Source organism: Chroicocephalus ridibundus, chromosome 3 (genome assembly GCF_963924245.1).
Source record: "Chroicocephalus ridibundus chromosome 3, bChrRid1.1, whole genome shotgun sequence".
Classification (NCBI taxonomy): domain Eukaryota; kingdom Metazoa; phylum Chordata; class Aves; order Charadriiformes; family Laridae; genus Chroicocephalus; species Chroicocephalus ridibundus.
In genome coordinates, this window is record NC_086286.1 from 128,756,364 (window position 1) to 128,784,279 (window position 27,916).

At 48.0% G+C, this 27,916-nt stretch overlaps 1 protein-coding gene across 1 annotated transcript in view; it reads right to left on the bottom strand.

Annotated features, from left to right (window-relative positions):
• RAB10 (RAB10, member RAS oncogene family) overlaps positions 1 to 27,641 on the bottom strand; it is a 49,075-nt gene extending 21,434 nt beyond the window's left edge. Inside the window, exon 1 of the mRNA XM_063330800.1 lies at positions 27,052 to 27,641. Within this exon, the coding sequence (XP_063186870.1) occupies positions 27,052 to 27,178 (127 nt within the window). The 5' untranslated portion in view covers positions 27,179 to 27,641. The remainder of the gene's footprint in view (positions 1 to 27,051) is intronic.
• Positions 27,642 to 27,916: the final 275 nt, after the last annotated feature.

Consider the following 27,916-nt stretch of genomic DNA (forward strand, 5'->3'; position numbering starts at 1 on the left):
ATGCTTATACCTAATCCTTGTGATACCACCAATTTCAGAAACCTCTCAAAAAACCTACTTTTTCCCCCCCAAAAAAATTTCTCCTTTCCGTTAATCTTGTTCAAGTAATCTACTTGTAAGAATAACATCAACTACAGAAATCCTAATTCTTGTTACCTGTTTAGCGTAACTCGAGGCAGGCAGCGCGAGAGCCTACACCAGAGCATGTGACACAACTCCAGACCATTAAAAATAGTCATCTGGCTTTTTACACCCTTGAAACGAGCAGCTGAAGCCCTGAACTGTCTCTCGGGCTAAACGCCCGCGCGTGGTTCACAGACGGCCAAGCAACGGGAGCAGAAGGGTTGGGGCAACACGAAGCTCTCACCCAGCAATAAAAGGCAGATTATCGGCACAAGCCGGCACCCGACCGCCACGTCTCCTCCTCCGGGTCCAGCCCCGCTCCAGCCGCTGACGTGTGTCACCGTGCAAAGTGTGTCACCACCACTCTCAAAACCCAGAGTAAGCAGAAGCCCTCCTGAGAGCACGTGAGTAAGGTTTTTTTACCAACTAATACAAAATAATTCACATGTTAATCTGGGGCAAAGCTGAAGCGGTATCACAAGGAAGTTTGTTATGCCCAGGATTTGCAAGGAAGGACTGAAGGAGAACTGTCCAGAAAAGACTTAGGGAAGAAGAAACCATCAAACCGACGACAGATCCTTAGCCGAGACCCATACTGAAACCAGCATTTAATACTGCCCTTATTAATTCTGGTGTAATAATTGCTCTATCTGAAGCCTACTGCTTACGAAAGGGAGAGGCACTATACGAAGGATGATTAAAATAAGAAACTGATGACTTGAAGGCAGAATAAAAGCCAGGGATGGGTGTCAGCAGTACAAAACCCAACATTACATGCCCATTACCCAAGAATTTCATTTCTTCTGGGAACCAGCAACTGTTTTCAGATGACAAGGACAGACGGAAGGCCGAGACGTTACCATTTCACTTTCAGGGAGCAGCTCTAACCCGAGGGAGAGGTAACCCCAGAATAGGCAAATACAGTCTTGCTGGCACCTGGTGAGACATTCCCATCCGCGGCAGGGAAATCCTACCACAGTTGTTTCAGCCCTTGGTGAAAGCTCATTTGCGCAGTGGGTACAGACTAATTGCTCTCCCCCAGAAGAGGTGGGCTCGGGGCAGATGCCGTGCAGGCCAAGCCAGGACAAGGACCTCTTCCCAAGCACGAGAGGCTTGAGGACCACGTCTTGTTTCAACCTTCTCTTCCCAGAACTGCCCACAGGAATGATGAGCAGAGAGTACAGCCAGCGGAGCAGGAAGACCACGAGCCATCTCCCCAAAATGCCCTGGCAGTAATTACCTGCCAGAGGTCTGACTTTCAATTCAAATCGGAGAAACAACACTGATAATTTTTCATGCTTTCCAAAAATCTGTTTATATTTAGACTTTTTAAAAGGCAGCAGCTGCAACCACAAACTTCCCCCCTAAATCTACAAGGTCATTTCATACCAAGTAAGATTAAATAGAATTTATGAAACACACTTATGTAAAAAGTCTACATGGGAAGTCTGCTTTAAACCCCACCAAGTCCAGCTCCTTTTAGCTCTCTATACTGCACACGCACTACTTCATTTTAACATTGAAGTATTACGTTAGTGGAGTCTTTTCGCATAAAAATGAGGATGCCAGAGACTCTCTGGGAAAGGCTGAACAGTTTTAGGTGGTGGGGGATGAGAATCCTCCTCCCACAGGCCTGTGTCGTGCAGGGGCAGGAACGGGGACGGCACCAGGAGATGGACACCTACCACATACGTGGACAGAGAGGAAAACGGCAAATAACCCTTAAATGAACACCAACTGCAGCTCCTCACAGAGCCTCTCACAGTTACCAAGTATTTCCTAAACACGAACCAGAGTGTAAAGGGGCAAAACTCCCTATTTCTAAGAGCTTAAAGCTGTACAGTGACTAAAGGCCGGGGTCGTCCACTAACTCCAGGGTGTCAGCTTGGGACCTTCAGACCTCTGCTTCAGGTCAGTGCTCCGTTTCTTTCCAATTAGCCAAAGCAGTACTTCATCACTTAAATTTACGAATCAATACAGCTTGTATTATATGTATGTGGTTTGAAAAATAAACCCGCTGAATGATTAATAGCCAACATACAAAGCTACCCCAAATACACTTAACTATCCTCACATTTTGTAGCATTTAACGAAGTTGTGTGCTAGGATGCAGTGCTCCACAGCAACGCTAGCAAACAAATGAACACAGCGTTTGCCAAGAGATCATAAATAAAAGTATTTTATACAGCGACACTAACTTTTAGGTTCTGCCCAGATAAAGCAGGAAGTTTGACAGCCACTTTCTATGCGTCAAGATAAAGTAAGCTATTAACCCAGCCAAGGAAGTTAACTCTTCTCTGCACTGAGAGGGATTTAGCTAACTCTAGTATTTGGGGATAAAATAAATCTCTAATCCCATGTTATACTCAGCTTCCATTCCAATTACTTTATAATACTAGTTCAGCCTTCATAACAGAAAGACCGTTATAAATAGCAACGGCTATTTGCCTCTAAACACTTTCAAAGTAGTTTTAGCAGACTGGAAAAGCTAGGCTCCGGCACGGCTCTAATGCCCGTTCGGTTCGAAGTTGCCAGCGACATTGTGCCGGCAGAAACACAAAGGCTTCAGAGAGAAGAGATTACAGGTACGGGGAGTTTCCAGTAATATTAAGCTCAGGCAGGAGTTTAAGAGGGTAAGGGGGATAAAAACTGAATGGCATGCAGAACGGACATGTACTATCACAGGAGAATAATGGCGAACCAATGAATTAAAGATGAGCATGAAATTACTCCCTCATTAAGTGCCGATAAGATATTCATTGACTTCAACAGGGCAAACCAGAATTCACGGGAAAAACCTGAAGTATACTGCCAGATTATTAAACACTTAATGTAACTCCGTACTTTCAAATAAAAATGTGGAAGTGTTTGTTACTCTTCAGTACAGCTCACACCATTTAACAATGATGTCTCCTTACAGACAGATCATCCCAGGCTTCTGGCTCACCTCTGGGTTTCCTTCTGATTTCAAGTCTTCTACCAGTTGCTTGTAGCAATTTATCATAGAATGGTTTGGGTGGGAAGGGACCTTAAAGGCCACTCAGTGGCACCCCCTGCCCTGGGCAGGGACACCTCCCACCAGCCCAGGTTGCTCCAAGCCCCGGCCAACCTGGCCTTGAACCCCTCCAGGGATGGGGCAGCCACAGCTGCTCTGGGCAACCAGGCCACTGAAGTTAAGCTCCGCCACCCCAACACCAGCAGAGGTTATCGTCAGTGACTCCCGACAAAGCATTCTGGCTTTATTTGCGCAAGTTTAAATATCTGTCTTGGTGAATACAGAACTATTTGCTGAACGGTTTTGAGTTTCCATTGCTCTCAGACAAAAGACATTAATGAAGACCCAGGACTTGCGTCAGCAGAACAGTGTTTTAAATCCATAATCACTGCATGCAGTTATATATCACTTTACACCCTCTTGAGCCCCTGCCAAGGTTTTGTAAAGATCGCTTATGTTGCTAAATTGCAAACTAACTGTTCTCGAAAAGTGAAAGACAACGCCATCAGTACGAGGTGGTGGTGGGGGGAGAAAAAGTTATTTTCCAGTCCATTTCAGAGCTACAAATGATGAGCTGGCCCTTTTCAGACTGACCGAATTTTGTTTGCATTCTTTCCAAACAAAGAGAGCATTCAGCTCGGTGGGGACGCGGGGCGGCGGGAAGCGGAATGTAGGGCAGGAGAGGGGCAAGGCCACGGTGCCAGGAGCCCGACAGCCAACCTGCACCTCGCAGCAGCGCCCAGCGCAGCCTGTACGCGGCACGTAAAGAAGCGCAGTTTGAATTTCGTTTGTTAGTAATTGCTTTGCAAATATACTTTAACAGCACCTTGTATTTTCAACTCGAGGAAGAAAAGCAAATGTGCACAAATTCCTACTCAAGTCTCGCGTCTTCAAGCTGCGCACCTTTGTGCTGCTACAGGCTCTGGTAACGGCCAGTTGCTCTTCTTACCAGTGTACGGAAACTGCGGCTTCAACACCCGAATTAGCACAGCAGGATTTGGGCCACATTCACATTTTCTGACAAGCACCAGGAGCCGCCGGGCTGGCCCACTCCGCCTGCAGCCCTCCCCGTGGTCACCGGCTCCAGAGCATGAGCGACAGCACTTTCTCCAGGGGTCCAGAGGTGACATCCCCCCACTAATCCACTCCAAACAACTAAAGCAAGGTGGAGCTCTTGCTAGTGATTCCATAGCCACAAAAGGACATGAAACTTATCTTTACTGCCTAGCTTTTTAGAAATTCCAGCGTTAAGCAAAGAAAGAGACAGCCCAGGCAGAAAGAAATCTATCTGCTATCTTTCTTTGAATTAACAACTACAAATTCACAAGGAACACGGCCACATGACTTACGGCACATTAACACAAGCAGTACAAGCTCTAACACACCGATTAGCAGAAGTGCAGCATCTCAGACGCACAGAGAAAATCAGCATCCTTCAGTAGGGCCCAATAAACAGCCCTGAAATGCTTTTATTTAAAAAGCAAAAGTGCAATAAAAGAAAACTTACCAACAGCAGGAAAATACAACAATAACTAAGCCTGGAAGCTTTTAAAATTAAATTGTAAATTAAACTGTCAATTGTAAGGCTTTGTTTAGTCTTTGTGTACAGCTATCTGATTAAGAGATCTCTCAATTCTCAAGACAGATTTATAAATTGCAAGACTTTCTTAAGCTTAACAAATTAATGCAGAAGATGACTTCTGAAACAAACTCCTAAGCCACCTACTGCTTTATCACGTTCATTGACGTTTTGGGTGCAGCACTAAGAAAAAGACAATTCCTCTAATCCCTCCCAGCAACAACCTTTCCAAACACATTGAGTCCAGAATTATAAACGCTCCAAAGTCCATGTCAGTCCTGCATACAAGCTTTAATAATCCTGAATGTTATTTTACTAAGAACATGCAGACGTTAACACTTGTTATCAATGTAGCAGTTAAGATCAAATATTTTGTAAGAAAGCTTCAGATGTAAATGTACTTTCTCCTTCCAAAGTAAGCCCAACACAAGCACATCGGGCAGGAGGTGAGAGTTCTGGTTCTAATTAAGCTGTTAGTGACCTCAGTTACCACTTAGGTCTTTCAAAATATTTATTCTACAAGGTATTCATACCTACACAGTATGAATATACAACATTCCCAAGCACACTCTGCATTTTAAGTACAAATACTATTTTACATCAATTAGCTTCCTATAGTTTCTCTCCTTCACACCTTCAGCACAGAACGGAGTCCCAGCCCCGGGTTTTCCAGGCGTCGCACTCGATACAGGGAGCTGGGGCTTTGCTGGGACACTGCTGTGCACAAGCACGAGATTCAGACAGAAGAGCTTATTTTGGAGGAGCAATGGCAAACCCCAGGGCAGGTGACTGCTTTGTGCCTAGGCACGCTGCCACCACTCGATGCCAGCTGCACAGAGACCTGTGCAAGTACACACAGAGTACACAACATACACCAACCTGTTCTAAAGACCCTCAACTCCTCATCTTATTAAAAACAAACAAACAAAAAAACCAAAAACAAAAACCCCCACCAAACTCGCTTCTTAGCAAAACTTAAATTGAACTCTGTTTTGATACTTCTACTAATACTCCACATTAACAGGTGGATCTCTGTGGCTATTAATTCTTTGTGAAGTCTTGCTCAGGAGAAAATGGCAATAAAACAATAAAAGGAGTCACTAGACAACGTCTCAATCTCTTGCTCACTAAGGCAAGTCCGAAGGAGATTTTCAGAGAGATGGAGACAAGGAGGAAACCTGAAAACCTGGACTTCTTGGCTTCTTTTAAGCAGTATTGAGAATTTGTAGATGTGGGTAAAAAATTGATACTTTAGGTCGCAAGTACTTTCTCTAACAAGACATTTATTCATCCAGAGCGAGGGATTACATTGCACTCGAACTCTTCCTTGTCCTTAGCCCTGATCACGTGTAGCATGGTCAGCTACTTGGGAAGGAGCAGGGAAGACGGAAAGGAGGTGGGACCAGCAACAAAAAAACGGGTGATCGAATCAAACCGAGAAGCTTATCGATGCTTTAGAGCCTGACAAGGTGCAAACATACTGCGCCCTTAGTCTAAACTCAACAGGCAATACTAATTTCGTTCATACTTTTATAGGAGGACATGCAAACAGTTATCATGGCAGCTCCACACCTCTTGGTTTTACAGTACTGAATCTGCCCTCCTCTCCAGCTTTCAAATACATTTAATCTCACGAGTAAACAAGATAGTGACTAAGTAAATAAGACAGCTAGACTTCCTTTTTCAGGAGAAAGCTCACGTCACATGCACAGCTGCTTTCCTTTCATTTATGTGTACACATGCATGCAACACAGATGTATCTCCAGCCTCCAATACGTACTCACTTGTACAGCTGTCAGTACTTGTATGTGCCTTTTCTATGCTTAGGTATGGCAATGAATTCATCGAAGAAATAAAAAAATAGTGTTATTTAACACAAACTTCCATGTAAAACAAACAGCTCCCCTCTTGCTTTGAAAAGGTGAGAACCAAGAGGACTGAATGCAAGTTGTGCCAAAATCACGTAAGTCCTTGGGGCCCCCTTCGCGTCCCAGCCCCACCGACCTCTCTCGGAGAGCTGCAGTCAGTCTGGGATCACACACCACCACCCCAACCCACCGCAGGATGAACGACTGGGTCAGACAGACCAGGCTACGGAGGCCTCAGGTGGGGACTGTCTTTAGGTGGCTCATTTCGGAGCCAGGGACCTCAAGTTTCTCCCCGGTGCTCGGCTGTGCCGTGTTCTCCCCCTGCAGGCGGGGTGCTAGGGAAGAGCACGCACGGCCAGGAGCAAGGCTCTACGCAGACAGACACAGGCTCAACCGCAACCCCCGCTGCAGTTCCTCCCCTTACAAAATCAGGGCAAATTACTTACATGTCTCAAGCCCATTTTATCACTTCAACAAAAGCAGCTAAGACAACAGCTCAAGACTGACACATGGAGCAAGCTACGCTCTCCAGCAAGCCTTTTCCTTTTGTCTCATTTTTCTTGACCTCACACGAAAACCCGCCAACGTACCAACTACTGCAGGCGACCCCAAAAGCTGAAGGGACGTTACCCACTACAAGCAAACACTGCTGGAAGACAAAGCAAAAACGAGGCACCTATACGAAAGAAAATTAATAATAAATTTAATAATTAATAGATTAATTGAACTTTTTTCAAAAACTAACAAGAAGTTTCTGAACCTGCCTGTTCTGGTTAGCAGAGGGGAACAGGTGGGAGTGGAAAAACAAAAGAGAAGAAAACTGTACCAGGTAGCAACCACCAGTCAGTGACCCAGGCGTTATTGTGTCCTCAAGGTAATTTTAGTTTCACTGCAAAACCAGAATTCTATAGCTACAGCAGCAAGCAGCTTGTAAGTTGCTTTCCAGCAACTGCAGGTAAGCAGTGGAGTCAAACACGCAGCCAGATGCGGATGGGGAACGGAGGCGGCAAACGGGTATCACTCACCAGCTGAGCACACGGAGCCAGGCCATAGATTGCTGCTCTGAGCCTACAGTAACTCCGTACAAACTGCTGCAAAACAAAATAACCTCCAAATAACGTAGGGTACCCATTGCAGACAGATGACAGGCAACACTTAGCAGTTATGCCAGACCACGCTGCAGATTCCCGTTCATTTAACGAAATGCCTCTACCATGCTGGTCAGACCGAAAATAAAAGCTTACCAAAAAAAAAAGACTACAATAACTCACAATACAAGCTTACACGAGAGAGTCTCCCTGCAGTCTCCAGAGTCGCCATGACTCAGGACGCCTATTCAGCTGCAGGCGAGGGAGCACCCACAGAACTTCTCCAGCCAGAGCAGCCCAGTGCCAGGACCTGCAGAGCCTCGGCAGCCCAAGCAAAGGGGCGCCAGGCGATGAACCAAGGCAGTGCAGGACTCCCCTGGCCACCATGGCTATGGGGAGGGCCAGCAGCAGTCCCCTAGGGACAACACAGAGGGTATCAGCAATCACAGAGCAGTGACACTGAAAGAGCCGCTTGCCCGTCTTTGCTGTCCTCTTCTAAGCTTTTAATTCCATCATTTTTGACATTTGATGCCCAGGAGTGTAACAAAGTTCTGGAGATATAAGCAGACTCTGTATTTATGTGGTAGAAAACCAGAAATTCAATGGATTCATGTGTTTCATCATCTCTGCAGTAAGTTTTTCCTAGTGCAGCGTGCAAACCAGAGCAGCCACACGAACTCACTCTTCCTGCTCTGCAAGGTTTCAAGTTGTGACAATTCAGCATTTACCGAGCACCAGAAGTTGCATCTAAATAAAGGAACACATCCCTTACGTGAAACCCTAGGAAAGGTACTCTTGGTTAACTCTAGCAGTCTAAGAAAGCTCCGCAATAAGAGACAACATCCAGGAAGGTGAGAGTCCTGTTTGCGAGCCTGGTTTGATCGAGCTACGCATGGGAGGACAATGGGGGAGGACAAGGGTAAGAGAAACATGTGACTCAATTACTTTAATTCCACCAGCCGCAAATGATGATGTGATCAGTGTTACATTTTATTTCCTTCTCTTTCCCACACGTCCAGTCCCTGGTGTCAATCCTCCCATCCTCAGACTGAGTCCAGCACCCAGAGGCCTCTCCTTTCCCCATGGACCTTCCGCAGATGCTCTACTGGTCACCCATTCATTCACTCAACAACCCATTGCACACTTTGTTTTAGCACCCTCAAGAACTATCACTCAGATAAACACTCGCTCCTTTACCTCGAGGCCACCAGCCTCAGCCCACACCACCTTAACAGCGACACAGAACCGTTTGTCCTGGTAGCATTTGTAGTAACACAAGCGGAGAAACCACCGGAGGGAATAGCTGTATCTTCCACTGCTAGGGATCCACGCTACCTGAAGTATCCCGAAAATTGACATTTTTATAGAGCAGGTATCAAGAAAAGGAATTATGACCATACCTCTCTCCCTGTAAAGATAAGCTAAAAGTTTTTAACCAGTGGTATTTGCTAGTGTGATAGTGTGTATCTTAATAACCATTAATTTCCTCAGAGCATCTATCTTCAGGAACGTGGCAGATTCTCCAAACAATCAACTTACTTTTAGCTTTTAACACAAGAGATTAAACTAGAGACTCTTTTAAAAAAGTATCTTTCCTCTTCAATAGACCGATCAAGTCCTAACAGCCCCTCCAAACCATCCCCATGGCTCTGTCCTCAATCGTCCGTTTTTCAGTAGGATTTTATAGTATCTTTGTAAAACTATCTTTACGGGCTAAGTTTCACTAATTCCCTACCAACACAGATAAATTCCAGAGCTGGTCATGTTAAGGGAAAACACGGGACATTAGCAGTAGCACTGTTGCCAGATCATCTCCTACCAATTAATCTATTCTTAACGAAGCAGATGACAATCCTGCGAGCCGGCAGCTTCTCACGGTGACCTACATTCTTCCATTCTGGATGCCCGCATTTGTTGTGCTTTCAAATGCTGTCACACACCACGAACAAACAAGCGACTGCAATAAGGCTCAGCGTTGCAGAGATATTTGATTTATGCAAATCACCACTGACTAACTGATACAGGGGACTCAGCTGAATATTCATTTTGGTGACAAATCCAGGCCTGTGGCTTATATCCCCGCAAATATATGGCTTAATCCCCCCCAAACAATAGAAGGCCATTGTTATCCAGTGACCTCTTATCTGGGAAAGGCCACATACTGGGAATTCATTCACATCCTCCCTGTTCGCAGAAGCGGGGGATCCTCACGCCGCACCGCTGCTTCCCCATCTGCAATTGCCTCCCCAGAGCTTTCTAGTTCCTTCCTCAAATTCCAGCCACAGCCACCAGCCAGTTTGGAGACAAACAACCACCTTCAGAATTACCCGACTCAGAACTGCAGGAGTGAAGGGCACCTTCCCAACTTGAAATTCTTTTTGAAGTGTTCCTGTTTCCCTTCAAAGTGGCAGACAAGCCGTAAGCACGCAAAGCTTCCTTTGTGCATCAGTTCGTTTCAAGGATATATATCAAATCTAGGTCAAGACTACAGCCTTCCAGCACACCGAAAGTTTTCTCTCATGACTAGCCTCGCTTGAAACCTCAACGATCATCCTTCAGAGATTTACATTAAAAACACAAGTTAACACCTACGTATTAATTCTGGAGTAAATCATCACAGAAGTCAATATTGCTACCAGAAATTCCTTAAGATCACTTGGGGGCAGTATTAAAAAAAAAATAAATAATCAAATTATCAAGGAGACAGAAGTGTTGTGAGTTGTCTGCTCTCCATACACCAGGCTGCTGCGCCTCCATAGCAACTGTGACCTTCCACAATTCTTGTCGCCTATATTTAAAAAATTAATCATTTTCAGAAACAAATCGTGAAACATCTTTTGTTCCACTTTATAGAATCATTTAGGTTGGAAGGGACCTTTCAGATCATCAAGTCCAACCATCGACCCAACCCTGCCAAGGCCACCACTACCCCACGTCCCTCAGCACCGCGTCTGCCCGGCTTTTCAATCCCTCCAGGGATGGCGACTCCACCACTGCCCTGGGCAGCCTCTTCCAATGCTTCACAACCCTTTCAGGGAAGAAATCTTTCCTTTTAAAATATAGGTTATGTCCACGCATTTAGGCCTCAGACGCCACAAGGCTGTAAGGAAGCAAACAGTATCAACACGTCAAGAATTCCATGAAGCTGCTTCTCCTCAAGAGGCATTGTTCAGATGTTTAATAGATTGATTACAACGTGAAGTGCTGTCCATCCCCATACCTGGAACCGAAACAGCAAATCCAAACAATCTGGAGGTAAGAAAGGCACCATTACCATGCAGCACACCATCACAGTTGAGGTCCCATCACATGCACCCGCTCGGAAGGCACTTTAAAATGGCACTGCCTCATTCAATGACGACGCAGACAGTGATTAACTAAGAATTTTACATATATCTCAAGTTCCACCTCGCTTACTCCACGTACTGCATACATTTAAATACTGATCTGTAAACTAAAAAGGCAGTAATTAAGTTTCTTTGCAAAGACTATTAGAAAATACAACTCTCCCGTAAAGTGAAAATAATTACTCTTCCAAGGGAGGAATTAAGATACATAAGCTTAAAAACATTAATTAGAGGTGCCTGACTGGAGGTCTGTAAGGAAAGGTGTTTTAGCGAACTAAAGCTACATCCACAAGAGCTCACAACAACCCAGTTTCCAGTAACCTTTCCTCGAGAGGCATCATGTCCTCCTCCGTGTCTGGAGGCAGTGACAACAGCACAGGCATTCATGCCTTAGCAACTCAAGCCACACTTTTAGGTGACTAACAAATGCACCACTGGCGATTTAAACTGACGGAGACGGCTAAGGCAGCACAAAACAACAACACGGTTTTCCACCTCTGCCAAAGCAAGAGGGTAGGGGACTTTGGGCGAGCTCTTCACCTGCCACAGCTATGCCCGTGAACCCTCCGGGGCATTAAACAGCACAGGATGGCTGCATCCAGACACGGGTCAGATGGTGACGAGGGAAGATCCCAAGACCAGAACTTCAGCCAGTGGGCAACGCGTTCGTGGCACAGGTTTGATCTCATGGGTTTGATTCAAGAGCTAGTACTCTCCGTATCAGGGCCTGGGCAAAGTTCAGGAGATAACCAGGGCAAGGAGCATTTCCCAATAAAATGGATGCAGACACTGGGTTCTGGGTATCAAGCGACAGCCATTTCCAGCAGCTCAGAATCTGTCACGTTTAACAAGCATCAGTTCAGTAGATGTGTTCAAAGCACAGCTGGGTGCAGTCTCCTGGGCAAGCCTACGCCACATTCACGCCAAGCAGACTAAAACTGAGATCGCAATGACAAAAGTTCAGAGTCTCACTTCGGGCACGTACGACATGGACAGAAGCCATTTCTCAGGCCAGAACCAGTTATGAAATCCTCTCATCCTCTCCTCCCCAGCCGCCTTCATCTCATTTATAAGCACTTTTGTCTAATGAGGTCTGACTATATACAGCCCGTAACACTGAGGGGTAAGCACCCTCGATGCGGCATGCTGGGCGGGGAGATCCGAGGTGGCCACAGAAAGCAGGCAGATCATCCGGTGAAGGTCCCGTGGGATTTCTCTTCGCTCAACCGTATCCCTTCCAGGGGAGGAGTTTCAGAAGCCATGTGAAAGTACAGCTCAAATTTACATGTAAAAAAATCTCTGCTCAGAAAGAAAACTAAAGCTTCCTGTTGACACCACCTACGCTGCCACCGAGCTCTACGAAACCACGCATGGTTTCAACACAAGCGGTTACTTCTTCCAGAAAAAAGAAACTTTATCATCTTGTTATTCCCGCAGCTAAACCTTACACAAGGCTCCCACAAACAAAACAAAAGAAAATGAACAAAGGAACTATTTTAGTGGTGTTTTATGCATACCAAGAGACAAAAGACACAATAAGGTTTTTATTCACAAGGTAGTATGGGGGAAAAAAAAAAAAAAGGAAATGAAGCTCTAGCAAGAAGCAGCACTCACTTCAGAGTTCTTCCCAAGCAGCAATAATCTCTGCTTAGTGTCAGTTAATTCCAGGTTTGAGGGCTGATTTAATTCTCTGCCATTACATCTTTAATTTTCCAATATACTCAATAGACTTCTGGCCCAGGTAGCAGAGCTGTGCCAGGACCTTCACCACGCCTGTCTTCCGAGAGGGCGTCACATGAAGCAGCCATACCGCCCCCTCTGAACCCTCTGGCACCAAAGCCCATTCGATCGCCCACCTAAAGCCACCGCAGGGAAAGGTCTGGGCGCCAGCAATCCGACAGTCCACATAAAAATTCACAACTAATTGGAATTCTACTCTAAACCAACAAGCATGTGCTCCAAGTATGTTCAAGTTCAATTACAGCCGATTAAATTGGGTTTTCATGCATGTCTTAGCCTACTTATGTTTCCCAGCTAGAAAATAAATACGGTACATGAATCTGCTTTCGCACAAACTGCTGCTATTTATGAAACAGAAAATTTGTCACTACTTTCTGTAGCAGTAATTTTGTCCTCAAGCTACATAAAAATAAAATTCAAGTTAACACTTACCCTGGCTATTTTATACTCAGCAGATTGACAAGACAGAAGACACATAAACGAAGGGAAGTAGGTTCATTCAGGAAAAGCATTAGCTTTGTCAGAGGCGGGTACTGTCTTGGAGGTCACGAAAAAGATTCAGGCAGTCAGTAAATAGAAGCTGAAGAAGAGCCCAGCAGCTCTCTGCCTTCCCAGCTTCCGTAAGGATGACTTACTGCAGCGCAGAAACTCCGAGCACGCACTTCTTGTTTCAATAATTAAAACTCCGTACTGCTGGAGCTACCACAAAAACAGAGAGCCCATCACTTACGTTTTCAGACCAGACACCTTGCCGGAACGTACACTTTCAGCTGAACACACAGACCTACCTTTAATTGTTTTCAGCCACGCCAGCAGATGAGAGATAAAATGCCCTGAAACACCCCCCAAGTCCAACACAGGATTTCAGACTCCCAACAGCAAAACCGAGCAGTCAGAGATTCCCTAAGTGTTTCCAAACAGACGCTGACGTTTGTTTGCATGATGCAGTCACAATCAATATCTGAAAAATCAAAGCTTGTAATGCTTTACAGGCTCCACTGTAGGTCTTGAGTTTTTCAGAGATGTTAAGTCGGCGCAGCTTTAGGAGGGCCAGGTACTTACTGGATTTGAAGGTTTAAATGTTTTCTCTGGTGGAACAGTCTACGTGCCGCCTTTTCCAATTCACGGAAAAGGCGGCACATGCTTTTAAGTGACTACTTATTGCTGGAAAACCAGGTTTCTTTCTTGAGAAACAGAAAATATTGCCATTATTTATGAAAGAACCCTAACTTGAGCTACCTAGACTACAGCACAGCAGCAAGCAAAGCTGTAACTGCACTAACGCGCACTGACGTTACTAACGCAGCGCGCACTGCAGCAGAGGCATCGCTCCCGGTCACCAGAGGGCTGGAGATAAGCTTTGGCCCTGCCCTTTCTGTGCAAAATTTTCACTGCGGAATTGCTGGTTAAGGACACACCTATTATTTCCTACCCAGTCTCCAAAGAATGGCATTGTGTCTAGTGTTAAATATAGTACGTGCAACTCTGAAGCTCCACTGCTTGCGCCATTCAATACGGGTTTAACTGAAGCAGTTGCCATGTGATTTAGGATGTTTTCAGTTCCTGAATATCAACTCATACATATACTCCAATACCCAAGTTTCATAAAAAGCTTTAATTTATGAACCCTTCAGCATCAAGAAACACAGAGACTTTCACAGAGTCAAGGCACAGCAGCAGTTATTTCTCTTCGGTTTAAACCCAGCTCTAGGAATAAGACAATTTCCACACCTGGAGCTACACAGCACACTGTGACCATGACGCCTCCCCCAAGTCCCTACTCTTGGAGATCAAGCATTTTAACACCAGATGTTTCCAACCAACCTCTTCACGTTCTCCAGCAAGTGAGAAGATGAATGGCAGTGTTGTCCAGCTAATTAGCAGGAAAAAAATTTGGTGTAAAAATAAAAAATAAAAAAAGGCCTATTGCTACAATATTGCCCAGAAGCATCACATTTGTCAGTAAGTCTTGACACCTTTTTTTGCTATTACTGATACTGCGACACTCAAACACATTAAAAGAGTCTGAGAAACAGGAATTATGTACCTTTGGAAGGGTGGAAAAAAAATTGGAAGAGTGTCACGACACGCCTAGAATCAAAAGTTATTGCTGCCCCAAAACCCCGGCCTGTCCCCAGGCGGCACTGGAGGTCGTAAGACGTGTTTGGATTCTTTTGCTTGCTGTACACTGCAGCGAGGTTCGCTGCACCACACCTGCAAGGAGAAAAAAGCTTCAAGCCAGCACCTTGCCAACTCGCAACTCCCATGAAAAGGCACTCTGCCTCAAGACGATAACAACCCGTGCTCACTTGCAAGGAAACCACAGAGATTCCTGGTCTCAATCCTCATGGAATAAAGCCGTTTCTCTTCGCATTGCAGAGCCAGGAGTGGGCACAGCCATCCCACCTCCGCAAAGAACCCGCTCCCACTCCCTGTATCCCACGTTGCTTCTGCAGCAAAGCATCTGACTACGATACCGAAAGGGACTAGGGTCAGAAAATGACATCAGGGTTTATACAGAAAGAACTGAGGTTAAAGACGAGTTTTACCACTAGCTGGACGAGCAGCACTGTGAGTTACAGGGTGAGAAACCACAATGCTGACAGCAGCTCTGCCCAAAGAGGCGCCTGCTTGGAGCTGTGCTGAAGCTCCTGCAAAAGCTCAGTGCGGAGCACCTGAACTTGCTCGGAGCAAGACATCACATGCCTTCTTTATCAGTTGTTTCTTCTACCTCTTCAGAAACCACTTTGTTAGAAGCTCTTTACAAAGCTGGTGGCCATTATCTAACGCTCTGAAGATCAAAAGGAGACTTCCAGCAGGAATCTCGCCAGACTGCAGTGCTTTTGATCCCATCCAGCAGCAGCTCTGACACACACTGGGAACTGGGACCCCCAGCCCAGGTCCTGTCCTGGCACCCAGGGCCAACAGCGAGACTAGGGCAGGCTGCGGAGCACGGAACACGCGCTGTAACACCCCACAGCAGGGCCACATAACTCGGGTTGCCTGGGGTCCCTTCCAGAAACACTTTCATTACCCCAAGGATGGCAATCCCATCGTCTCCTGCATTTCCGTTCCAGCCGCAGACCACCTTCAGCACAATATTCCCCCAATACTCAGGTTGAGTTTTCCCTCTTGTGACTCGTGGTGTCCAGTGCTTCTTGTCCTCAGCAGCAGCCTCCAGCAGCACCGCAGCAATTGCCCGGGACCAGAACCTAGGCAGCCGCATCCTCCTGGTTCTCCAGGTGGGTCAAGGTCTCAGGCACACTGGGACACATGCCCTGTGGCACATGGCCACCACAACCGAGCAGACACTAGAGGCCTAACACTCACAGGTGGAGTTTCTGAGCCCCCTTCCACACAAACCACCAGCATTTCTGTTCACCAGTCCTGCTCACAGACCTAGGAATGAGAAGCACCAGACTCTCCAGAGAACTCCCATTTCTGGTCCATGCTGTCCCTGACATACCAACATTAAGAACAAAACCCAAAGAATTAGCCAGTAGGATCTTTGTTTTCGCCAGACACTTGAGTAGCTAAAAAAAAATTTAAAAATTATTTTGTTGTTTACTGCCAAGATCAGAAAGTTACACTGAGATGAAAGCATTTCACAGCATGCTTAATGAAACAGGAGCGTTGGTGGGATTCATTTAACCAACAATTAGACAGCTATATTTAAGCTGCACATCTAAGCTTCCTCCGAAGTGACAGAGGCGTGTGTACGTACTGCCACATTCAGATGGATGGAGTTTCTTATTTTCCTTCGCCCCAATTACAGCAGGAGCCTCGACAGCTAGCCCGTGCTGACAGCTCAGCTTTTAACGAGCTACTTCTGCTGAAGGAATGCTGTTTCAGAAGAGGAAGGGAAGAGGATAAGACACAGACTGCAGCAAGCCTTGGGAGATGTGAAATTAAGATTGCTATCTAAGGAACCTGAAACACCTAGATACTTACACAAACATTTGCAACTTTCTTTAATTATCAAAGTTCAGACATTTACTATAAATCTGCAACAGCAAGACGGTTTAACTGCAATCAAGTTAGTTACCCGCAGGGAAGTCAGCTGCCAGGGAGATTTGGTGGTGAGAAAGAACAGGTACCATGCCTAGGGTTAGAAGGGCAGGAGAGACAACACCTGGCACATCAATAGGCTCATTCATATGTCCAGATGCCTGAAGTTAGCAACTGAACATCTGAACCAAAATGTCAAATCACCTTTACTCTAGAAGACTAAAATGATGGTGAGTCCAAGTTAAGACACAACCATCCCAGAGGGCAGAACAACTTTTTCCTGGGGACCAGGTGCATACCGTTCAGTGCGTGTTGCCGTGAAAGAGACACAAGAGTTTGATCTCATAAGCCACAGATGACACAATTTGAGAAGACCAGCTTTAATGAACCTTCTGGACAGGCTGGAGAGCTGGGCAGAGAAGAACCTCATGAGGTTCAACAAAAGCAAGTGTAGGGTCCTGCACCTGGGAAGGAAGACTGCCAAGCACCAGTATATGTTAGGGGCGGACATGCTGGGAAGCAGCTCTGAGGAGAAGGACCTGGGGGTCCTGGTAGACAGCAAATTATCCATGAGCCAGCAGTGTGCCCTTGTCGCCAAGAAGGCCAATGGCATCCTGGGCTGCATAGGGAAGACTGTGGCCAGTAGGTCGAGGGAGGTCATTCTCCCCCTCTACTCTGCACTGGTGAGGCCACAACTGGAGTACTGTGTCCAGTTCTGGGCTCCCCAGTTCAAGAGGGACAGGGAACTGCTGGAGAGAGTCTAGCGTAGGGCAACCAAGATGATTATGGGACTGGAGCACCTCCCTTATGAGGAAAGGCTGAAAGAGCTGGGACTCTTTAGCCTGAAGAAGAGAAGGTTGAGGGGGGACCTGATTAATGTTTACAAGTACCTAAAGGGTGGGTTTAAGGAGGACGGAGCCAGGCTCTTTTCAATGGTTCCCAGCGACAGGACAAGGGGCAATGGGCACAAGCTGGAACATAGGAAGTTCCGTTCAAATACACGGAAAAACTTCTTTACGGTGAGGGTGACAGAGCACTGGAACAGGCTGCCCAGGGAGGGTGTGGAGTCCCCTTCTCTGGAGATTTTCAAGACCCGCCTGGATGCAGCCCTGAGGGATGTGCTTTAGGCAATCCTGCTCTAGCAGGGGAGTTGGACTAGATGATCTCTAGAGGTCCCTTCCAACTCTGAAGATTCCGTGATTCTGACAGCCTCGTAAATCAAAAGACAGGAAAGTAAGTGCTACCCCTGACCTAAAATGGGTAAACACATGAAGTTACTACAGTACTACCCATCTTCATAACCACATGTATTAAGGGTTTTGAAGCTCAGATCTTGGGCCAAGACAGCCTCCCACTGACGATGACATCTTCATCAATGACACAGACATCGGAATCAAGGGCACCCTCAGCAGATTTCCAGACAACACCATGCTGAGTGGGGGCAGTGACACGCCTGAGGGACAGGATGCCATCCAGAGGGACCCGGACAGGCTGGAGAAGTGGGTCCCTGTGAACCTCATGAGGTCCCACAAGGCCAAGTGCAGGGTCCTGCCCCCGGGTCGGGGCAACCCCCGGCGCCAGCCCAGGCTGGGGATGGAGGGATGGAGAGCAGCCCTGAGAGAAGGGCTTGGGGGTGCCGGGGGGGAGAAACCGGCCATGAGCCGGCACCGTGCGCTGGCAGCCCAGAACCCCCCCGCAGCCTGGGCTGCATCCCCAGCAGCGTGGGCAGCAGGGCGAGGGGGGGATTCTGCCCCTCTGCTGCGCTCGGGGGAGACCCCCCTGCAGTGCTGCCTCCAGCGCTGGGGCCTCGGCACAGGAGAGACACGGAGCTGTTGGAGCGGGGCCAGAGGAGGCCCCGGAGATGCTGGGAGGGCTGGAGCCCCTCTGCTGGGAGGACAGGCTGAGAGAGCTGGGGGGGTTCAGCCTGGAGAAGAGAAGGCTCCGCGGAGACCTTCCAGCCCCTGCCAGTCCCTCAAGGGGCTCCAGGAAAGCTGGGGAGGGACTCTGGAGCAGGGAGGGGAGCCATGGGACGAGGGGGAAGGGTTTTACACTGGAAGAGGGGAGATTGGGATGAGATATTGGGAAGAAATTCTTTGGTGTGAGGGGCTGAGCCCCTGGCCCAGGTTGCCCAGAGAAGCTGTGGCTGCCCCATCCCTGGAAACATCCCAGGCCAGGTTGGACAGGGCTCTGAGCGACCTGGTCCAGTTGAACATGTGCCTGCTCATGGCAGGGCGTTGGACTAGATGGCCTTTAAAGTCCCTTCCCACCCAAACCATTCCATGATGTTGATCACAGCCCTGCCGGACTGCGGTACTAAAGGAATTCCCAGTTCATAAAGCATCATGCCACACCAGACCCACATTATCGAGAAGATGCTGTTTCCAGCGCTGCCCTCAATCCAAAAACTGCTTCAGCGTATCTGGTATCTGTAGAGCTAATCATTAGTCAAAATACGAAAGAACACCAGTTTGAAAAGCATCCTTGAGGAAAAAGCTGTACAGGTATGGATGTCAGCATAGGTATTCCATACTTAATGGTAATCAAGAAAGCAGACCTCTCTCAGGGAGCATTAAGTCAGATTTTGGAAATACAAGACACAAACGGGTACTTCTCTGGGTTACACAGTATAAGACAGTCACAATTCCAGTGGGAAAGAAAGCCTCGAGTTGTTTTAGCTAGAGAAAAGAACAAAAACATGCAGAGTCTTCTAGTTAAACCCACACAAGTCTTCTAGTTAAACCCACGCAGAAAAGAAAAGCCCACACAGTTAAGTCGTACCGAAACACTAAACTTGCAGCAGCAGCTCTGGTCTCTTTACTGTTTCCCCAGGGCCAGACAAGGAATTCCCAAAGCACCGGGAATTTGACAAGCCTGGTTTTCACAAAGCGTTTCTGAAGAACCTTCCCCCCTCAGCAAGGGTTACACAAAACCAACACCAGCTGAAACCCTTCTCCACATGTCATCAGAAGGTCACGCAGCAAAACAGGCGCCGGCCGCCGCTGCCAGGGGAATCCGTGCAACCTGCTCTCATCCAATGTCTTTCACAGGCATTATTCAACCCCAGGCAGGATGAAGTTTCCTGGCAGGAGACGCCTCCTTCCCGAGATTCTCCTGCTCTTCCCTCCATGACACTGCTAACAAGCAAGAACACGCTGCCCTTCCACCGCTCCCGAGAGGAGGAGGACAAGAGCAAGCCGTTGCCACCCGAGCGGTGGAAGTGGCCCACACCCTGGTCCCGAGGGCTGCAGGAGCAGGTACAGCCAGCGTGGCCTGCCAAGACACAACCCCACACATGCAGCACCGCTGGACTAGAGGCAGCTACATCTGCTTAGCACACGCTAAAAAACCCTCTTCAAGTTAGGATTACTTCTTTTCTATCTCCTGATGAAGTATTTATGAACAGGCTCTCAACCGATTCTCTACTTAAATACCAATATTAACTTTATGGGTAGAAAAGATTAAAAGTTTTCTCAGGATAAAGAGAGAGAAGTGACAGATACTCTTTCTAAAGAGGTAAATCAAGAAGCCATGAGGAAACCACTTTTCTGCACCACACACCTCTAAAGTCATAGAATGGTTTAGGTTGGAAGGGACCTCCTTAAAGCCCACCCAGTGGCACCCCCTGCCCTGGGCAGGGACACCTCCCACCAGCCCAGGTTGCTCCAAGCCCCGGCCAACCTGGCCTTGAACCCCTCCAGGGATGGGGCAGCCACAGCTTCTCTGGGCAACCTGGGCCAGGGGCTCACCCCCCTCACACCAAACAATTTCTTCCCAATAGCTCATCTCAATCTCCCCTCTTCCAGTGTAAAACCCTTCCCCCTCGTCCCACGGCTCCCCTCCCTGCTCCAGAGTCCCTCCCCAGCTTTCCTGGAGCCCCTTGAGGGACTGGCAGGGGCTGGAAGGTCTCCGCGGAGCCTTCTCTTCTCCAGGCTGAACCCCCCCAGCTCTCTCAGCCTGTCCTCCCAGCAGAGGGGCTCCAGCCCTCCCAGCATCTCCGGGGCCCTTGAAGGAAGGCTCCATCCCTGCTTAGCGGTTCCCAAGCAAGTTTTCTACCAATGTCAACAGGCATTTCATTTGGTCTTGTACAATTCAAGAACTGAGCACGGATTATGCAGACAGCCTGTCACAAGAAGCTACAGGCCTGCGCTCTGAAGCAGGAACATGCTTCACCCTAGAAAACGTTAGCAACTTCATCCGCTCTTTATCCTTGCCACTTACTGTTGAAGTGACAGTTCAGTCTCCTCCTGGACACAGCACTGGCTTAACTGCGGCAGCCAACCTCCACATGCTCCTTCCCATTCCTCTCCGTGTCTTCTGATCATACTTAGCACATTTAGGCAACAGCTGCCTATTAGTTTCAGCTGAACAGAAATAGCATGTCAGTGCAAGGACAAACAGAAAAGGGAGCAGCAGGGCTACGTGTCCTGTGCAGCCACCGCACAGGTATGCGCCTGAGGAAGGAGTTCAGCAACGTTCTCAGCCTTCACCAACTGTTTTTTGCCCCGAGGCAGCAACAGCAGCAGCAAAGGGAGAGGAGCAAGCCCAGTTTACGGTTTGTTTCATACTGGGGGCAGGGAGAAGGGAACACCAGGCACTGGCAGTGCTGCCAAACGCTTTCTATCATGGAACCACAACCCTAAAAGTGAATTTTCGGTACGAGTGCCACCTATTCCAGTGTTTCCACGTCCCAAGATGCCCTACGCGCTCTGCCAGTACAGATTTATACAGTAACATAAGAAGCCAGATCGGGGAACTGATTCAGCTCAGCTGAAAAAATAGCTACGCTTAAAAAAAAGTTTCCACCTGGCTCAGTTCCTCAGCTCTTCTCCATACAGCTATCCACGCGCTCCTCATCAGCGCTGCGAGGCACACGCAGGCAGAACTGCTGCTCACTATCCACGGCCCTTGACTAACAAAACCCAAAACACCCTCAATCATACCGTATCACACCGTAAACCCAGTTCGCTCTGTAACCCCTCTCCTGGGCGTCCCAGCAGCCAGGGGCGAGGAGAACCACTCCCTCCAGGCACCAAGCGCTGAGGGGATTCCCAAGCCCAAAGCCACATCCAGAGCAACAGTCCAACAGACGCCGATGGATCCACTTCAATTTTCTGCTTTCGTTCTGAACCCACTTATATTTTCCCCTCCAGAACTTGCCGCGACAGCAAGTTTTACAGCTCAGAAGGTCTACCTGCATGTAGAAATGATTTTTGCATCTCTTGCTGCCTGACAATTTCTGGACCCCATGTCATGGAACGGCTGAGCAGGAGTTGGGGTGGGGTTTTTGTTGGATTTTTTTTCCTAATTCACTTGCTCCCTGCCAGGAATCAGATACGGACTGAACTCACTGCCCAGGCACAATACAAACAGAACTCAAAGTTGTTTGCTGCTCCCACAAGCCAGCAAGCTGTAGATGAGACAGAAAAGGCATGTAAGGAAAAAGCAAATCATGAACTGCTGTGGTAATGCTCTTCTTTTTGACACCACAAACTACTTGCTTTTTCAAACTTCATTGCAACCGCCAAACATGTAAAAGCATTTTCAGAATTCAAAACTTAATTTCTGCCTAGTTTGCTTTCCTACAATCTACTGAGTTCTTCCCCATTCTCTATCTGGGACTCCTTTCTTCACAATATCAATATATCACAATCACAAGCAAACAAATCCTCGTAAGATGTAAGAATACACTTGTTATATTTACTATTTTTGATATCCAAGGACTGGTTTTAAAAAATTTCACTGCTTAAATGTACCCATATGCAATGATTCTGAAGCAAGTGCTTAGCAACTCAAAATCACTTCTAATTAAGGCCAAGGAAATAAATAATAAAAAAAAAAACAACCTGGGAAAAAATGAATTTCATCAGAAATTAGTTTTCATATACCTTTGCATTTAAAACAGTACAGTTTTGCACACTCCTAGCACAGCTTTGGCATCAAGACCTTCCTGTGTTCAGAATAAAATGATAAAGGTGATCAAACCTCAAAAATCATACTGCTTTTTCTCCCTCCCTCTGGATTTTAGAGTTGCAGTCAGTGTGACCAGAAGACCAGAAATACAGAACACAACTGCATCTTCACTATGGGTTAAGAGACATGAAACTTTACCTGCATCAACAGCATTTAGAGGGAATCTCACGATGATTACATACGCTTTGTTCTCCTGAGCGCATTACTAGAGGTAGTCAGATTTCATGGGAAAACATTTTTTGTGACTCATCTTAATCTGCATTTTACTTAGTCAAACAATAGCAATTATATGCTTGAGTTCAGTTTTGACATTCAAATTTTTTAGACAGACATCCTCGCATGAACAGCCCTCCCTACCGGCTCCTGACCAGGCAGCAAAGGCCAGCGCTTTACCTGCTGACCCCGAACAGCTTCGCAAAGCACACCCTCACAGCTCCCACACGTTGTTTTTCGACGGTTCACTTCAAGCTGTCATCAACTTGACATGTTGAATGCCGATAAAAAAAGTTACTATGGAAAATTAAGATCTCAAGTATGCATTGACTGGAAGCTACTTACACTAACATTTTTAACATTAAAGAAAATTTGCTGGTAGCATGAGTGGCAGCAGAGAAGCTACTAAAGCCAGCAGTGTTTGGGGAGAGGGGAGACAGGCAGCAGCCCGTTAACAGAAGCCCCCGGTACTCGGTGCTTAAGAGCCCCAGAGAGTAACACCAGTGCCCAGAGGAACAGCTACTGCCGACAGACCTGACTCTACTGCTGAGTAACCACAGACTAACTGAAAAGTCACAAGTTCTCCAAAAAAAAAAAAAAATCATAAAAATTATTTCTGCACCAGAGGATTACTGAAGAGCTATTAAAAATAAAAACGGTTTGTGATAAGACTAAGTCTTCTATAGTTTATTCCCTTTCTACCTGAAAACAGCAACACAGCATTTGAGGACAAGGCCCCTGCTCTCTCCAGGGAGGTTACGATGACTTAGGGATTCTTGCAGAACAGCCATCTGGATTATTTATAGTACCTCTAGACAGGGTAATGAAATCATTCACCCGGGCACCTCATCACATCCAAAAGCTTAACTGCTGCTTTAGCAGGAAATATTAGATTGAAGTGATTCAAAGTCAAAAGTTAAAGAGAGTATACCGAATTACACGTATAGTAAATTATGTCCAAACTGCCATCATGGACCATGCCTAATCAGTCCTTAAAATGTGTAAAGATGAAAGTAAGTGAATGTAAGTTACTAATGTGAAGTTAGAAACACAATGTTATTGTATCTTCACTTACATATGCAGACAAGCCTTTGATTTTATAGCATTAAAACACTCCCCCCCCCACTCACCTTTTACACGCACGGGCCAGTTTCAATATTCTTTGAGACCCATCCTTTCCTATAAAGACTAGAAAGATCAAACCAGTCCCCGCTGACGGCCACCAGTACTACGGTACGTTTCTCATGCTTGGCTATCTCAGGTTCTTGGTGGAGCTCAGTGTAAACACAGAAACATGAATCAGAGCTAACAACCTACCAAGTATTGTTATTTTTTTTAAATATGAGGAGAGATTCAGCCAATAAGCCAGTCACCTTCAATGCCATCTACTGTGTACACAAGTGCTTTGGAAATAGTATTTCCTTGTTGCTACAGGTCAAAGACTCATCTGAGGTTTTTCCTGAAACCCTCCTCTTCCAGCTGCAAAAGCAGCCCAAGTTCTGCAGCTACGGCCACGGGATGTACCACAGCAGGTACCACCCGGCAAAGCACTTTTCCAGGCTCCCTGTCCCCTTCCTGGACTGCCATTGCTGCCCTCATCACTGCAGCACAGGAAAACCTGAGAAAGTCTGAAAATTGTAGCTACTGGTGGTGGCAAGTTGAGATATCATTTTCAGACAGATTACTCAACTGCTTTGCTGTAATAAGGCAGAGAACAACTAAGTGGACAGATGTCTTCACCCAGTTCAAGATTTTCCTTCACAGATTGGCAGCTTTTTAAAAGATACTAAAGTAGAGTCTCCCTTTCAACTGACACCACTTGCACAGGACACCTTCCCACCAGGTTTCCTCATTAAGCAATTCCTTTCAGAAGAACTAAGGAAACAATAAGATATCTCTGGGCAGTTAAGCACCCGTAATTCAGCACCACACAGAAAATCTATTTGTACCCCAAGATCTGCTAAATTCCACCGCGAAGACACAAGTCTGACACAGCCTGACACACCAACTAGTCGTCAAGTGGTATTCACAGCTACCAGAACGAGACATTTAGTTCAGAATTTAGTAAGCATAACTTGTTTGCCTTCCAGTGCACACGTGCTACAAACAGCTCATGTACTCCAGAAACAAATACCTACTGGCCTAAATTGGTTTGACTGTTCAGAAATGATTCCAAACTCTGCCCGTGCACACTTGCTACTAAACCTGATGACACTCTGCTTGAATGCTCAAAAACTGCAGTTAGACCAAGAAGTAATACTAATTACTAAATTACTAATTACTAAAAATGGCTGATCACTAAAAGCGCAAGTTCTCCAGAGCAAGAGCCACCATAAATCGGCAGACTTCTTAACTAAGACGTTGACTATTTTTAACTTTGAGAATTGAAATAAACCTTTCCAGCAAACTCAGAAAGCAATAAACGCCATGTGATCCAGGCGAGAATTTGCCAAGCAGCGCAGAATTACACTACAGCCACGGCAGCAAAATAAATACAGCCTTCAATAGTCAAGGTATGCAATGTTAACAGATGTAATAAAGTGACTGTCACATACGCCCCCAAAACAATTAACCAAAACCCTGAGTTGAAGTCCAAAAAGCTTTTAGGCGACAACTGTGTCTTGACACTAAGTTGTCCCCCAAATATACTTTTTTGCATTTCCAATTACCCAAGGCCTGGTTAAAAGCTCCTTTTTACACCTTGTAGCCTGAGCTGCAATTTTTACAGTGACGTTTCGACACAGATGAGGAAGTACACAGAAGTTTACTTACACTTACAGTAAGATTTACACCAATACCCTATGTTCTCCTACCCTTGCTAAACAGCTGTATGGCCAAACACTAAAGGGATTTATATCAAGCACGGAAACCCAGATCCAATTCAAACCCCCCCAAAAAAGACTTTCTTTTTTCCAGATGTGTGGTAGGTATCCATGCACATTACACCAGTGGATACTGCAAGAAAGAGTGGAGGCATGAATTCTCTTAAATTTCCAGAGTCAGTCACCACGGTTAGAACTGCTGACCTGAACTCTTCATCTGCAAAACAAGACAGTGACAGGAGAAGAAAAACAAAATGCTATGATAAAGCTACGGAGAAGGATGTTAGATACAAGGCCTGTCTCAGAGCGTAGATTAAACAGAAAGAGAAAAGCCAGGAAAATACACAGCTCTCCTTCATGATCATCAAATCACAGAATGGTATGGGTTGGAAGGGACCTTAAAGATCATCTCATTCCAACACTCTTGCCCTGGGCAGGGACACCTCCCACCAGCCCAGGTTGCTCCAAGCCCCAGCCAACCTGGCCTTGAACCCCTCCAGGGATGGGGCAGCCACAGCTTCTCTGGGCAACCTGGGCCAGGGGCTCACCCCCCTCACACCAAAGAATTTCTTCCCAATAGCTCATCCCAATCTCCCCTCTTCCAGTGTAAAACCCTTCCCCCTCGTCCCACGGCTCCCCTCCCTGCTCCAGAGTCCCTCCCCAGCTTTCCTGGAGCCCCCTGAGGGACTGGCAGGGGCTGGAAGGTCTCCGCGGAGCCTTCTCTTCTCCAGGCTGAACCCCCCCAGCTCTCTCAGCCTGTCCTCCCAGCAGAGGGGCTCCAGCCCTCCCAGCATCTCCGGGGCCTCCTCTGGCCCCGCTCCAACAGGTCCATGATGATTCTATGATTCATTCTATGATTCTTACAGGTAGCCTGGGAGGAACGATGTCGAAGGCACTACCGTAGTTGGGCGCTGCACGCCAACGAAGGGCTAAAGTCAGCTTTGCCAGAAGCCCGGCGGCTCACTCACAGAAGAGAGAAGGACAACAGCTTTGTTGAGTGAGAACACAGACCCCACCCACGAGTGTCATCATCTCTGCTCAGCCACATCAATAGCGGCGAAGGCACCGTGCAGGGACGGCAACCCCACCTCCCGCACGGGTGCAGGGGGACCGAGACCCACCGCTGATGGGGGCAGCCAGGGGGGCTCTGGCCGCTGACGGCAGAGGGGTGTAGGGTACAAGCTGCCAACAAAACGCCCAAGGGAGGGGAAGGGAGGGAAAAGGAGGGTCGCTGAGGGTCACCGAAACCCCGGAGGGGGCCCGGAGCCCCGGGGGAGCGGGGATGGGGAGGCACTGACCGATGGTGGAGATGAAGGTGGTGTTGAAGGCATCGTCGGAGAAGCGGAAGAGCACGCAGGTCTTGCCGACCCCCGAGTCCCCGATGAGGAGCAGCTTGAAGAGCAGGTCGTAGGTTTTCTTCGCCATGGGGAGGCGCGGCGGCCGCCGCCGCCCGCTCCGGCCCCCCGCTCGCCCCCCCCGCCGCCCTCGCTCACCGGGCGCCCCCGCCGCGGCTCCGCCCGCCCACCCCGGCCGGCAGCACCGGCCGCGCCGCTCGGGAGGGCGGCGGCGAGGAGGAGGAGGAGGAAGGAGAGGAGGAAGGAGGAGGAGGAGAAGGAGGAGGAGGAGGGGGCCCACAAAATGGCTTCCTGTCGCGGGGCGGCCCCGGCGCCTCGCGCGCTCCCCGCGCCGCTACGGGCCCGCTGCTCCTCACGGGGGGGAGGCGGCGGCGCCCGGCCTCATAACCCCGCGGCGGCGCCCGGCTCGGCTGGGCCCGGCCCGGTTCCCCGGGACGGCGGCGGCTCCTCACAGGCGCTGCCCAGGCTGCGCGCGCCGCTCGGTAACCGCGCAGGCCTCCAGGCGGGGGCGCGCACGCCCTGACGTCAGCACGCACACCGGAGGCGGGGCCTTCCCGCCCTTTCTCCGGCCGGCCCGCCGCCGGAGGAAGTCCCGCCTCCCCGCTCCTTGCTCGTTGCCATTGGGTGCGCCCGCCTGCCAGTCCTCCACCGGCGGTGACGTCACGGGGCGGCGGAGCGGAGGCCGCCCCCTGGCGGCGGGCGGGGTGAGGGGCCGCCGCGCCCTCTCGGGGACCCGGGCGCCGGTGCGCTCCCCCCGCAGCCCCTCCGCTGTGTGCCCAGGCCCCGCCGCGGATCCAGCCCCTCAGCG